General features: G+C 42.0%; 1 protein-coding gene across 1 annotated transcript in view; it reads left to right on the top strand.

The window, feature by feature from the left end:
* The window catches only part of Brca1 (BRCA1 DNA repair associated), a 61771-nt gene that overhangs the window by 2599 nt on the left and 43735 nt on the right, over nt 1-15437 (top strand). The window contains exons 2-4 of the mRNA XM_021176032.1: nt 412-510; nt 10127-10180; nt 14276-14353. Of these exons, the coding sequence (XP_021031691.1) occupies nt 431-510; nt 10127-10180; nt 14276-14353 (212 nt within the window). The 5' untranslated portion in view covers nt 412-430. The remainder of the gene's footprint in view (nt 1-411; nt 511-10126; nt 10181-14275; nt 14354-15437) is intronic.

The raw sequence follows: 15437 nt of genomic DNA, 5'->3' as shown, positions 1-15437 counted from the left end.
GCCCTCTTCTGGAGTGTCTGAAGACAGCTACAGTGTACTTACGTATAATAAATAAATCTAAAAAAAAAAACAAAAAAAAACCCTGTACTCAGAAGGCTGAGGCAGGGTGATTGCTTCAAGTTGGAGGCTAATCTGGGCTGCATAATTATTTCCAGATGTGTGTGGGCTGCAGAGTGAGAACTCCTCCAAAAAGCGTGGATGGGGGTGACTTACCTTCAGTAATTCCAGCACTAAGTGGGTGGAGGCAGGAGGATCAGAGGTTTAAGACTAGCCTTGAGTACATAAGGTACAAAGCCAGTGTGGGTTACATGACGTCTCAAAAAGGGAAAGAATGTTGGTAAGGAAAGCTACTGTATTTAAAAGCTTTTTAATGTAGTTTAATTGCATGTGTTTTAAAATTTGTGTTAAAAGTTCACTGGAACTGGAAGAAATGGATTTATCTGCCGCTCGAATTCAAGAAGTACAAAGTGTCCTTCATGCTATGCAGAAAATCTTAGAGTGTCCAATCTGGTAAGTCAAGAGTTTGCTCAGCTGAAATTCTTCATGTGATTACCTTTCATGCAAACGAGTAGAAGAGGCTTAAGAGAGTAGAGAAAAACACTCTATATTAAAAGGATTTTGTATTTTTCATCACTGAAGAGTTTTAAAAATACAGAAAGGTGGTCTTCACCCTGCCACCCCTCCACCCTGTCCAGGCAAAGCCTGACTTGCTGTGTTCTTCCTCAGGGCAGGATTCTGGCTTTTTCTCCAGGGGTGGGACCAGCCTGATCTCTTAGAATTAATGACTCTGGTAATTAGCATCAGAATAACAATAGCATGCTTGGGGTTTGTGAGGGCCTTTGTCAACCTTTGAGGGCCAAAACCTGTCCTGTAAATTTACATGAGAATGCCCCTGTCCTCAAAGCTTTTAGAAAGTCCTGTGTGGAATGAGGTTTGAAATTTCTCTTTCTATGAAATTAATTGAGGCCTGATCTTTTGATCTATTCAGTCCTTTCCACTTTCCTGCTTTTTGTTTTTGTTTTTGGTTGGGGGTTACACTAGATTTGATTAGACCAAATCAGTCTCAAACTCACCATCTTGCCCAGGCTGGCTTTGAACTCAGATCCTCCTGCTTCAGCCTCTTGGGTGCTAGGGTTCTAGGCATATACACTACCACACCTGGCTAAAAGAGTGAGTTTTGACCAGTGTTTATCTGTGTAAGCATAACTCTTACCTCCAAGATAGGAAATGTTTCCATTACCCTAGAAAATTCTCTTGTGTTCTCAGTGAGTTCTTCTCAGGCCTACTAGGACCTGTGGAAATGAGGTTTTAGTGTGTGATTTTGTGATTTTTTAGAATTTTGTGCACTAGGGCTCAGAATGTAGCTAGTATAATGGCTTAGCTAGCACACCGGGAGCCCTTGGTTCAGTTTTCATCACTGTATAGTTGGACCTAGTGGCTGACATCTATAATCCCACCAGAAGAGTGAGACTTGAGGAGCGGGAATCAGGTCATCTCTGACTGTGAGGCTAGCCTGGGCTACAGATGACCCTGATTCTTTTTGCTTGGAAGTAGAGAAACTTGATGAATAGCTTTAGGCTCCAAGTTCAGTTTTCAGCCCCAAAGATAGATGATAAAGAAATGGATACTCGGGGAAAATGAATCCTCTGGCATAAGGAATGTTAAAAATCCAAGGCAAGGGCTGGAGAATGCTCTTCCAGAGGATTTGAGCTCAATTCCCAGCACCCACATGGCAGCTTACAACTCTGTAACTTCAAGATCTGACATCCTCACACAGACATGCATGCATCGGATCGCATTACAGATGGTGGTGAGCCACTATGTGGTTGCTGGGAATTGAACTCAGGACCTCTGGAAGAGCAGCCAGGACTCTTAACCACTGAGCCATCTCTGCAGCCTCCTAAACCAACTTCTTAGACATGGATCCTTTAATTTTTTTTCTATCATTCTTTACTATATGACATACTGTGTAATTTAGTCATCTTCCTTCCTTCCCCAGAGAACATAAATTCCTTTGGGACAGAAGTTTATATTATCTGTAGTAATTAGTATCTAAGATATAGTAGACATTCAATAAACTAAGTAAGTTGGGGTTTTTTCATGAGCCACCATGTGGTTGCTGGGAATTGAACTCAGGATCTCTGGGAGAGCAGTTAGTGCTCTTAATCTCTGAGCATACTTCCCCCCCTCTTTTAAATCTTTTTAATTTTTTAGTTTTTTATTTATTCTTTTTCAAGACAGTCTTCCTGTGTAGTTCTGACTGACCTAGGACTCACCATGTATGCCAAGCTGGCCTTGAACTCACAGATATCCTCCTGTCTCTGCCTCCAAAGTGCTAGAATTAATAACATGTACTGTCATACCCTACTTAAATTTGAAATTAGTTCTTAAAAACTTTTTTAAAATTTTATTTATTTATTATATGTAAGTACACTGTCTTCAGACACACCAGAAGAGGGCGTCAGATCTCATTACAGATGGGTGTGAGCCACTGTGTGGTTGCTGGGATTTGAACTCAGGACCTTCAGAAGAACAGTCCCTTAACCAAGAGTCAGTGCTCTTAACCTCTGAGCCATCTCTCCAGCCCCTGAAATTAGTTCTTAATACTTTATATATTTATTTTAGTGCTGGGGGTTAACTTGGGGACTCGTTGCTATGTTGTTGTGTTGTTTTGTTTTTGTTTTTTTCTGTACAGGGTTTCAGTATGTAACCCTAGCTGTCCTGGAAATCACTGTGTAGACCAGACTGACCTCAAACTCACTGAGATCTGTCTGCTTTTTACTGGGATTAAAGGCATGTGCCACTGTGCCCAGCTTTTAAATATTCTTTAATAATACGGTATTAGAGCACAGCATTTAGAAGTTGGGGGCTGGAGAGATAGATGTCTCGGTGGGAAAACTTTTACCATGAGAGCATGAGGACCAAAGTTTGGATCCCCAGCACCCCCTAAATGCTAGACTGGCAATGACAGCTCTAGGTTCAAGTGAAAGGCCCATCTCAATGCTTAGGGTGGAAAGCAAGGAGGGCATCAGTCTGGAACCTCCACAAGTATGCACATACACCAACATGTCAAAAAATATCTTTTTAATTAATCAGTTAGGGTGCTTGTTTGTTTAGGGGGGTTGTGTTTTGTGGTTTTTGTTTTTGTTTAGCTTCGATGGATAAATGCAACTAAATTTGCCTCTATGCTTCATGGGGTTGTTATTTATGTTCAGAGTCAAGTTAATAAGGTTTAGGTAGATGTGTGTGCTTCCAGAGACAAGATTTCAAAGTGCCAGCCACTCTACAGCATTGCAGCTAAAGAAAAACAAGTCCTAGTGAGATTTACAACCAAGTCTAAGAAATATCAAAGCCACAGAGGCAGAAATAACACTTCAAGAGAAAGATGGGCTGTGAGAAGCCTAAGCTACTGAGGATAATTATAAACAGTGATCAAAAAGTCTTCAGTAACGTGCCATTTGGGTCCATTTATTTTACATTCCCGTGGGACTCAGTCATAAAAGTGTAATGTACTTTCTCATTCTGGCAAATTAAACCATCAGTTAAAAATTCAGGCCGGGCGGTGGTGGCGCATGCCTTTAATCCCAGCACTTGGGAGGCAGAGGCAGGTAGATTTCTGAGTTTGAGGCCAGCCTGCTGGTCTGCAAAGTGAGTTCCAGGACAGCCAGGGCTACACAGAGAAACCCTGTCTTGAAAACCAAAAAAAAAAAAAAAAATCAGATACATGGGCTGGTGAGATGGCTCAGTGTGCCGACTGCTCTTCCGAAGGTCCCGAGTTCAAATCCCAGCAACCACATGGTGGCTCACAACCATCTGTAACAAAATATGATGCCCTCTTCTGGAGTATCTGAGGACAGCTACGGTGTACTTACATATAATAAATAAATAAAATAAAATAAAATAATTCAGATACATACAAACTAAAGATGCAAGGAAGAAAGTTACTGCTAAATTTTCAGTTGTTCAATGTTCCTGGCCTCTTAGTGCACTTTCTTGTTCTCCTTGAAACGGGGTCTCAAAGGTCTCAGTCGCCCTATCTCAGCCTCGTAATGCTAGAATTATGGGTGTGCATTTGCAAGCTTTAGGCTTGCTTTTTGTTTTGAGATGGGGTCTCACTGTGTAAACCAGGCTAGCCTCTACTGCTCAGAGGCCCACTCCTCTGCCTCCTAGTGTTGGGATTAAAGGTATATGCCACCATACCAGATTTGCTTTTAATAATTTTAAAACTAGTTGTTTTTAAAGCTTAAGATCATTTATATAGAATGTTCTATAGTGGGATGTTCAACCTATGTGTGTGTGAGTGTGTGTGTTTGATTTGTTTTGTTTTCCAGTTCTTGGGATTGAACTGAGGGCCTTTTCATGGTCGGCTGCCTTACACCTACAGTCCCAACCTACCTGGGTGAATTTTAGTTATGTGAACCTTCTTCCTCTGTATAGGAAGAAGGAATAGGAAACGAATCCTATAGGCACACTCTCCTTCTGAGTTACACGCACAGCCCATGCAGTTAGTTCTTAATGATAACTGATTAGAACTAAAAACTGTTACTTGGAGCTTTTATCGCAGCTATTGGGAGACAGATCCAAGGAGATTTCTGAATTGGAGGTCAGCCTGGTTTATGTAGCAAATTTCTGGACAGCCAGGGCTACATAGACACCCTGTCTAAAACCAAAATAAAAATAAATAAATAAATCTACCTACCCACCTAGAAAAAAAATAAAACAAAAGTTGTTCTTCCCATCAGCCTCCCAAGTATCTGGAACAACCAATATGCACTACTATACCTGACTCTGTGGCAGGTCCTTATGGTGTTTGTTAATCCTTGATGTGTGTGTATCGGGTGGGGGAAGTTGTTTTGTTTTGCTTTTTGCTTGTTTGTTTGTTCCCCCCACCCCACCCCACCCCCACAGGATTTCTCTTCCTGTAGCCCTAGCTGTCTTGGAACTAGCCCTGTAGACCAGATTGACCTTGAACTCACAGATCTACCTGCTTCTGCCTGTTTGTTGGTGTTAAAAGCCTAGGTCATGACTGGCTGGCTGGCTCTTTTTACCTTTTTAAATGTGACTGTAACATTTTTTAAGTGCTGAAATGGGTACCTAGTAGTTCTGGGTTTTTTTTGTTTTGTTTTGTTTCCCCCCCCCCAAATCTAAATCTAAATGCTGTTCCCAGTGATTCATCCTGTTAAAACTCAAAAGTACAGATACGCAGTAGGCTGAAAATACTGTGTGGCACGAAAAGTGTCTAAAACATTTGAATTTTGTAGTAAACATTTACTCTTATCAGAAGCTAGAAGAGAAACATTTTAATTTTTTTTTTTTCCGATTTTCATTCCTATTCATCTCCAAGCTCTTTCTACAACAGTCACTACCTTTTTACATATGGGAGTTTTCATCTGTTCAGAGTTGGTGTTTACAGTGTGTTTATATAGCTTGGATCATAATTACCATACTGAAATATAATTATTTCAGAATTGAGTCAGTGGTGAGAATGAAAGCCATCTGGTATCATGACTCAATCCAATTTCTCTTTTACAAAGAACTTCCTTTGGTGTCTAGCCTGTCTCAGAAGCAGTAGCAGAGCAGCCTCCTCTGTGGACATTGTATTCTCACAGTGACCCCACAAGACTGCCAAGGGGGACTAAGGTTCAGGTAGAAAGCTTGGCTCAGGTTGTTCTGCTCCAGCCTTTAGGCTTAGTCAGGTGTGGTCGTTGCCCTCTGCATCGTCAGGACCCCATCCTATTACCACAAGCCCTACATTACTAAGCCCCTTTGGGCAGGCTCTTCCCTCCCAGCCTTTCCTGTGATCCTGTTCTACATGTAACAAAGGGACTGTGTTTCTCTCATACTAGCAAGTCATCTCTTTAGTGTCTTACATGGCCCTTACCACTAGAACTCAGTGTCTGTATCTCACACAGAATAAAGTACAGACAATAGACGAGTTTCCTGCCTGGCTGGGCTCCCAGCTACCTCTGTCCTCTACTGCAGGCCTCCATGATGCCCTCTCAGCAGAGTGGCTGGCATGTGCTACCACCAGGCACGGTCCTGCTCAGCTTCACTTCTCTGCTGTCTCTGCTCCTTCTCCAGTGATTGCAGTTTGTCCCTTATGACTCAGCTGTCCTCTGACGTCACTTCCTTGTTTGTGTATTTTTTGTGCCGTTCTATATAGACCTGCTCATGTGCACTGCGCTGTGTCCTTTTGTCCTATTTAGATTTTCCTTCTAGCACATTTCTTCCTTCTGGATGATAAGTTTGTGCAGCTCGTTTTCCTATTTTATTTGTGCAAATGCTTGAACTTGTCCTACTCAGTTTTAAAAAGTCAATCCCAATCCATGCCAACACAGCGCTGTGAGGTGGGCTGTTAAGATGTCTCAGCAGGTAAAGGCACTTACCACCTGATGGCCTGAGTTTGATCCTTAGGACGCACAGATTGTTCTCTGGCTTCCACATGTGCACCATGGCAAGTGCACACACTCACATATCGCCCAGTACATACACAGTACATAAGTACATTTTTTTAAGTACTGCGAGGCAATCGAAAATATATACACTAGGCTTCACATAACCATGGCTAGGGTACATACACTCCAAGATCTCTAAAGGGTGTCTTGTAACCTCAGATAATACTGAACCCTGCATACACTATGGTGTTTTTCCACTCCCCCCTCTCAGTGCATACCTACCTTTGATGAACTTTTACCTTTTCATTTAAAGGAGCATTTTATGCCCTTGCTGTGGTATGTCTAAATTGCCAGCTTGATATAGTGGCATATACCTAGAATACCAGGATTTCAGAACTGAGTTATGAGTTCAAAGCCAGCCTGAGTTACATAGTGACACAGAATCGGTGGAGTGGGGTGACAGGCATCATTGCTTGTTAGCTCTGGGGCCATAGTAAGTCAATTTAATGTTACTGGAACACAGACACTTTTATAGCCTAGCACCCGATTTCATGGCAAACTTCTACTGATCTGTTAGCAGTTATGAGTACAGCCTGGATATACTGGACTAAAGCAGAGCTAGGCTGGGTTTAGTACCCAGTAACACACAAAGGTATTTAACACTGTACAAAGGGATGATGATTCAGATTCTGGGGGGATGGAGCAATACTGACTAAAAATCTTCTACATTTAAAAACTCATGGATGTGCCAGTGGGATGGCTCACAAGCCTGGTGACCTTAGTTGGTAACACTCATAGCTGAGCAGTGGTGGCACACGCCTTTAATCCCAGCATGTGGGAGGCAGAGGCAGGTAGATTTCTGAGTTCGAGACCAGCCTGGTCTACAGAGTGAGTTCCAGGACAGTCAGGTCTACAGAGTGAAGCCCTGTCTCGAAAAAAGAGGAAAAAAACAAAACACTCATAAAGGTGCTAAGAGGACTAACTTCACTTGGTTGTTCCCTGTCTTAGTCAGAGTGTCTATTCCTGTACAAACATCATGACCAAGAAGCAAGTTGGGGAGGAAAAGGTTTATTCAGCTTACACTTTCTACATTGCTGTTCATCACCAAAGGAAGTCAGGGCTGGAAGCAGGAGCTGATGCAGAGGCCATGGAGGGATGTTTCTTACTGGCTTGTTTGCTTACTCTGGCTTGCTCAGCTTGCTTTCTTATAGAACCCAAGACTACCAGATCAGAGATAGTACCACCCACAAGGGGCCCTCCACCCTTGATCACTAATTGAGAAAATGCCTTACAGCTGGATTTCATGGAGGCATTTCCTCACCTGAATGTCCTTTCTCTCTGATAACTCCAGTTTGTGTCAAGTTGACAGTAAACCAGCCAGTACACTCCCCGACCTCTACTTATGTACTCACACACAATTAAAAGGCAAGCAAGTAAAAACTTACAATGGATTGGAGAGGTGACTTAGTGGTTAAAAGCACTTGCTGCTCTTTCAGAGACGCAGGTTCAGTTTCTAGCACCTTCATCAGGTTGCTCACAACAGCCTGTAGTTTCAGGGAATCTGACACCCTCTTCTGGCACCCAAGGACATTGCATAAATGTGCCCACATATACCCACAGGCACACGTCCTCACAAAAGTCAGTCTTTTTCTTTTCTTTTCTTTTTTAAATTATAACTAAGGGAAAGCTTGCTATAAAGCAAACCTTTCAGGGGACTGGATTGATGACTCACCAGTTAAGAGCACTGAATGCTTTTCCAAAAGGTCCTGAGTTCAAAATCCCAGCAACCACATGGTAGCTCACAAGCATCCGTAACAAGATCTGATGCCCTCTTCTGGTGAAGACAGCGACAGTGTACTTACATACAATAAAATAAATAAATCTTAAAAAAAAAAAAAAAAAGCAAACCTTTCTGTCTTTTTTTTTTTTTTTAAGGGTTTTGTGTGTGTGACTGTCCATATCAAGGTATGTCACATGTGTTTAGGTTCCTAGATAGCCCAGGAAAATGTATCAGGTCCTCTAGAGCTATAGCTCCTGACAGTTGTGAGCTACGTGATGCGGGTGCTGGGGACTGGTCAGGTCCTCTGCAGGACTAGCAAATGCTCTTGACTGCTGAGCCATCTCCCATCTTTTCAGCCACTGGTTTGACTGGGGGTGGAGGGTTCAAGGGTGGCCTTGAACTTTCAGTATGTCCAGGATGACCCAAATTCATTCAAATTCATTCTCCTGCTTCTATTTTTCAAGTTCTGGAATTGTGGGACTACACTACCACACTAAGGACAATTTGTGTGTGTGTGTGTGTGTTTGTAGAGTCTAGTTAAGATTCAGGATATGCGTTGGAAATGATGCCTGACAGAGTGAAAATAACCAATGTGAAAGAAGTATCAGTTGTCAAGCCAGGGCCTTGAACTTGGTTGGGAGGTGCTCTGCTGTTGAGCCTCATTCCCAACTTAATCTTATAGATGCTGGCAGTAATCCAGAGCATTGAGGAGACCGGTATTTCTGTCTGCTTTCTGAGTGCCTGATGAACGGATCTTTTGTTTTGTTTCCTTTGAGGCAGGGTCTCAGTGTGGAAGCCTGACAGGTCTTGAACTCTCAGAATCCACCTGCTTCCTTTCTGCCTCTCCAGGGGTGGAGGCACCAGCACACCCACAGGATCAAATTTTCTCCTCTGCAATTTGTTCCTAGCAGGGCAGACCTTTGATACTGAATTATTCTAAAATAGTGGTTCTGTTGGAGTTCGCCAAAAGACCCTTACTCACAAGAACCACAAAGACTGCCGCCATCGCTGCAACCCACATGAGGATTTTTATTGATCCAACATGTTGGGGACTTCCCTCCCAGCACGCAGGCCAGAGGAGAGACCCAGAACAAAGAGAGAACACACTTTTTATACCTTTGTAAGGGGCAGATTTGAGCAACAGAGTTTCATTGGTGTAGCAAGTAACCCTTTCAGGCATTGGTTGGTTTGTATGGTGACTAAGTAACCGTTTGGCCTACTGACTCACTTTGCTTGCCCCCATGGTGGGTTATTATGATTTGGTCAGCAAAGCAGTAATTCAGTTTGAACTTATGGATCAGCTATTAACGCCACAGCTCTTAACGTTAGGGGAACTCTCACAACAAGGTCAGGGTGGTTTTTGGTCTTTGTCAGAATGCAATGTGGGGCGGGGGGTGGGGGCAGGAGAATTGCTAATCTTATTATGGTTATTTCTCTGAGGACAGCTAATATTGTTTTGGCAGCTTGTAGGCTCAGTCATTTTGACTGCTAAAACTGTTTTTACATTTGTTTAGTCAGCCAGCTTCCTTATCTGGCTCTGCACTTGGCCTGCTAGTACAGTTTGGAAAGCCCTTTTCGAAGGGGGAAGGTACTGGGTGGTCTTAAATTCATTTTGAATATTACAGTTATCAACCTTCCTAATGCTTTGACCTTTAATACAATTCCTAATGTTGGGGATGACCCTCAACCATAAAATTATTTTTGTTGCTAACTTATGATTATAATTTTTCTACTGTCGTGAGTTGTAAATATCTGCGTTATCTGTGTTTTCCAATGGTCTAAGGTTTATTCAACCCCCAAAGAGGTCACGACCCACACAGGTTGTGAACCACTGTCCTAAATCTATATCCAGGCTCAGGTACAGCAACTTAAAGCTGAACCTCTTTAACCAAAAACAAGTGTTTGTTTGTGTATAAACAACTACTAAGCCACACTTATTCTTCCTTTCTAGTTTGGAACTGATCAAAGAACCTGTTTCCACAAAATGTGACCACATATTTTGCAAGTAAGTGAATGATTTTGTAGATCCATTAGTAGCTTTTGCACGTGTTCTTCACTGCACAGCATTTGTTTCTTCAGTTAAATGACGAGAAAACTAGTCTTGTTTCCTCAGGGAACACCTAGGAATTCCTCATGTATATTGGCTGTAGCCATCGTTCTTGATAAAGTTGTCACATAGTTTATCTGTGCATAAGAAATGATATAGCCGCCGGGCGTGCTGGTGCACGCCATTAATCCCAGCAATCGGGAGGCAGAGGCAGGTGGCTTTCTGAGTTCGAGGCCAGCCTGGTCTACAGAGTGAGTTCTAGGACAGCCAGGGCTATACAGGGAAACCCTGTCTCGAAAAACAAAAACAAACAAAATCACATAGCCATGTTGTACGAGGTTCTGTTGGATTTTGGTGTCCAAGGGTGAATGTAGGTTGAAAGCAGTTGTGAAATGAGCAGCTCCGTTTCAGCCATCACCCCCTTCTTGTCTCCGTTCACTCCTAAGTGACCGTGCGCTCTTCCTGAGTAGGAGGTGCAGTGTGTGAGTTTTGTGGTGTTGATGAAAACAGGGATCTGAACAATATATATTTATTTTACAATTCATTCATATCAGTAATTCCAGTCACATGTAGCCCTCCATATCTAGAGATTATATATTGGCTGAATGAATCACCCATGGGTTGAAAATATCCTGGAAATCAGGAAACAAATTGCATCTACATTGAACATACACAAACCTTTTCTCCTTTTCATTTTTCCCTAAAGTATATAAAATCATAGCCATGTATCATTTAATTTACAAATAAATTTCTATTTACGTGTGTATCTTTGCTTATGTGAATGTATGCATGTATGTGTTGGATCTCCAGGAGCTGGCGTTACAGGTAGTTGTAAGCTGTCCAGTGTGGATGCTGGGAAGCAAGCTCGGGTCGGCTGCCAGAGCAGCAAGTCCTTGTAACCACTGAGCCATCTTTCCAGCCCTGGATCATTTATATTTTATTACATTACCTATTCTAAGTAAACTATGTATCTTTTTATGTAAGGAACTTGAGTATCCAAAGATTTTGGTATCCATGAGACCTATCTCACCCATTCTGAGGGAAGGCTGATAAGAATCTTGGTCTTTTTTGTTGTTTAAACAGTTTCTGATATTATAGTTCTAGCAGTCTATGAAATTCAAAATGAATCTTAGGGTTAGCCTGCAACTGTTGACAGAGATGCTTCACAGGGGTGCTTTGTTATGTTTTCCTTTTTTTTTTTTCTTCTTTTGTTTTTTCAACTGTGTGTCCCTGAGTAGATTTGAGCTCGATATGTAGACCAGATGGGCTCTGAGCTTCCTGTGGTCCTCCTGCGTCTACTTCCCAAATACTGACGATACAGGTGTGCGCCACAGCATCTAGCCTTTGAGTGAGGGCATCTAAATCAGTCATGATAGCTTACACCTTGTCTTAGTTACTGTGGCTGGGATAAAACACTGTAACCAAGAGAGATTATAGAAGGAAGCGTTTAACTGTGGCTTACAGTTCCAAATGGACGCCGGGATCACAGCAGGGGCCTGGCAGGGGGTGTGACTGGCATGGTGCTAGAACAGTAGAGCTCACATCCTGACCCAGGAAGCAAGAATAATGGAAATAGTAATTTTTGTTATTGTTATTTAACAACTTTCTGGCCGTCTGGCTTCTACATGTTAAACTATATATTGTGTAGGAACAGTTTCTTTTTTCGATTTTATTTTTCATCATGTGCACTCATGTGGGTCATGTCAGAGCATGTGTATATGAGTGTAGATGCCCATGGAGGCCAGAGGAAGGTGTTGGATTCCCTGGAGTAGGAGTTCCAAGCATTTTTGAGCTATCTGTGGGTGCTGAGAACTGAACTCGGGTCCTTTATAACAGCAATCCAAGCCCTTAACTGCTGAGCCATATTTCTAGTCCTCTTAATGGCATTTTGGGACATGATGGGAACATTCTAAGATAGGGCTAATTTGAGGTAATAGTCTACTGGGTTCTGTCTTGTTCATGGTTCTTTACCCCTCCTCTGTTTTCCTCCCCTCCACTGTCTCTGTGTTGTCCCCTCTACAATTCCACCGTCCCTGTTGCCTTGATATTTCTACCTTGCCTCTGGCCCAGAGCACTGGAGCCAGCCAGCTATGAACTAAAATTGTAAGCGAAAACATTTACTCCCAGGAGTGAGAGTTACAGACTCCATGTGCCCATGTGTTCCATATTTACTGTACCTTAGTTCAGGCTGACACATTGCAAGTGCTCAGGAGGCGCATCTGTCTGGGAGCTGTTTTACCAGATAGTGCAATTCTTAAAGCTTACTCCTCAGGGAGTTTATGGGTCAGTAGCAACAGCATCCTGTAAGAGCTTGCTGTTCTCTTAGCCCTATCCAACACTACTGAATAAAGCATTTAAAGATAAGGAATTTAAAAAGAGGGAAATATATGTTAAGAGACTTGGCCATACACTACATTTGTCTCCTGGTTCACTATTATCACTAACTTTTCAATTTCTTTCATCTTTCTTGGTTTTCATTAATGTTGGTATCTGCTTTTTATTCCCTGCCCTATCATGTCCGTTAAAATAGCAAGGATTTTCCTTTGCTTTGGCACTTACTCTATCTGGAGTGGTACCAGTTATGAGTTAGTTGTGTGCCTGAGTCACATCGTTAATTATCACCACTGAATCTCTACTGCTTGTCCATGATCCATTCCAGTTCCTTTTTGTGTGTGGAGTGACTTTTGGGTTGAGGAAATGACTCAGTTGCCAAAGTATGCACCATACAAAACTAAGGTCTTTATGTGCCCAGGACCCAGAGCTAAGCATGGCTGTGTGTGCCTGGAATCCCAGGGCTGGGGAAGGAGAGATAGGAGGGTCCCTGGGCTTGCTAGCTAGTTATTATAGCCAAATCAACAAGCCCCGGGTGCAGTCAGAGATCCTGTCTCAAAAAATAAAGTGGAGAATGATTGGATTAAGAGCCCTGGCTATCACTGAGTGTGGTGGCCTGCACTTTAATCTCAGAATTTGGGAGGCAAAGGCAGGTGGATCTCAGAGTTTGAGGTCAACCTGGTCTACTAAGTGAGTCCAGAATAGCCAGGGCTACACAGAAAAACCTTGTCTCAAAAAAAAAAAGAAAAAAAAAGCAACCAAACAAAAAAAGAGTCTTAGCCATCCTGGGACTCATTCTCTAGATCAGGCTGGCTTTGAATTCAAAGAACCTTTACAAATGCTAACCACACATGTAGCTTCACAACAAGATTATCTTTTCTTTTATCTCAGTCTCTCTCTCCCTCTCCCTTCCTCCCCCCCCCCACCCCCGCCCCTTCTCTCTCTCTTAATAGAGTTTCTCTGTGTAGAACCTTGTCTGTCCTGGAACTTACTTTGTAGACCAAGCTGGCCTTGAACTCAGAGAAATCCACCTGCCCCTGCCTCCCGAGTGCTGGGATTAAAGGCGTGCGCACCGTGCCAGAGTAGAATGATATGATTTTAGTTACTGTGGATCTGTAGTGAGATGCAGAGTTTTTGTTTACTTGGTCCAAAAAAACAAACCTGGGGTTTATGTATACTAGACAAGCACTTTATCTCTAATACATACACACATACACAACACACACACACAGGCACATACTGGCACGCATGTTTATATATGTATGTGTGTGTGTGTGTGTATATATACATATATATATATATATATATATATATATATATATATATATGTATCTGGCACCTGGTCCTGAGCCTTTAAACTAATATAACCATTTTATATTAACTACTTAAGCATTTATATCTGATTATGCAGCATGAAGTAATTATGAATATATCATTAAATATGCTGCATTAATTTTTTTAGTGTTTTACTTGATCATAACAGTAAGTCATATGCAGGTAAGTGCAATTTTCATAGGTCATTTCTTATATCATTTGATTTTTCTGCTTATGCAGCATCTAAAAATAATTACTGAACAATCATTGGTTGTAATTTACCTGCCATTACTCTTTAAATGACTCTTAAAGGCATTCATGGCTATTGCCTTTTGAGTGTTCTTTCTATAAAAGAAAAAAAAAGTAACTTAAATTGGTTTTCTTTCTTCCTCTCTTTCTAATTTATAGATTTTGTATGCTGAAACTTCTTAACCAGAAGAAAGGGCCTTCACAATGTCCTTTGTGTAAGAATGAGATAACCAAAAGGTACATAATTTCTGTACTCATGGGTGGTTGGAAGCAACATGGCAGGAAAAGGTAGAAATTAATATGTAAGTAATATTTCTATGAAACCATTCACCAATAGAAAAATATACTAATGTGTTTGGGGACTAGAGGTGCTTACTAAGTAGACACAAGGCCTCTGACTTCGCTTGACAGTACCACATAAATCAGGCATCTTGCCTGACGTGGCTGAGCAGGTAAAGTTGCTGTCAAGCTGAAGACCTGAGTTTGGTTCCCAAGACCCATGATGGAAGGTGAGAACTGACTCTTCAGCCTGTCCTCTAGCCTCCAAGCATGAACTCTGGCATACACGCACTCTTTCTCTAATCAATCCATTAATTACTTGTTTTTTGTTTGGGTTTTTTTTTTTTTTTTTTTTAATTTAAGAATAAGGGCTGGAGAGTTGACTCAGAGATTAAGGGTGTTTGTAGTTTATGACTGTCTATGAAGTTATTTCCTTGGAAGTTTTTATGAGACATCTGCTGTCAACGTCTTACCACCTTTTGCCTTGTTCTCCCACCCACATGCTAGTCAGCCCCCATCCTGCTTAGCTCCCAACCGCAGTGTGCTCAGGTGCGATGGCCATAGATAACACACTCAGTCTCTCAGATGGAGCTGCACTTAGGTCAGCCGTACATCGCCTACCACGGTTAGTTCTGTTAGGGCACATGCTTTATCTCTTTCAGTCAGTCCTGTTTTGCCAGTGTTTAGATCATAATAGGCTGTCAGATATTTTTAAAAGAAAAATTAATTATATTCTTCCTAAGCCTAAGTCTCTCTTCAGATTTTGGTGTCTATTTTCAAAATGACAAAATTACTATTTGATGGAAGTCCGAGGAGAAGTGCTGGCAGTAAGGGTTGGGTTGGGATGTTAAGGATCAATCGTACATTCTTTCTGATGTTGATTTATATCTACTCTGTATTCAGGGTAGAATTTTGTGGCAGGGATGGGTTAAGACAAGGTCTCTCAGCCGGGCGTGGTGGCGCACGCCTTTAATCCCAGCACTTGGGAGGCAGAGGCAGGCGGATTTCTGAGTTCGAGGCCAGCCTGGTCTACAAAGTGAGT

This window comes from Mus caroli, chromosome 11 (assembly GCF_900094665.2).
Source record: "Mus caroli chromosome 11, CAROLI_EIJ_v1.1, whole genome shotgun sequence".
NCBI classification, from domain to species: Eukaryota; Metazoa; Chordata; class Mammalia; order Rodentia; family Muridae; genus Mus; species Mus caroli.
Note: the sequence above shows the minus strand (reverse complement) of the source record. Positions and strands in the feature narration are given on the sequence as shown.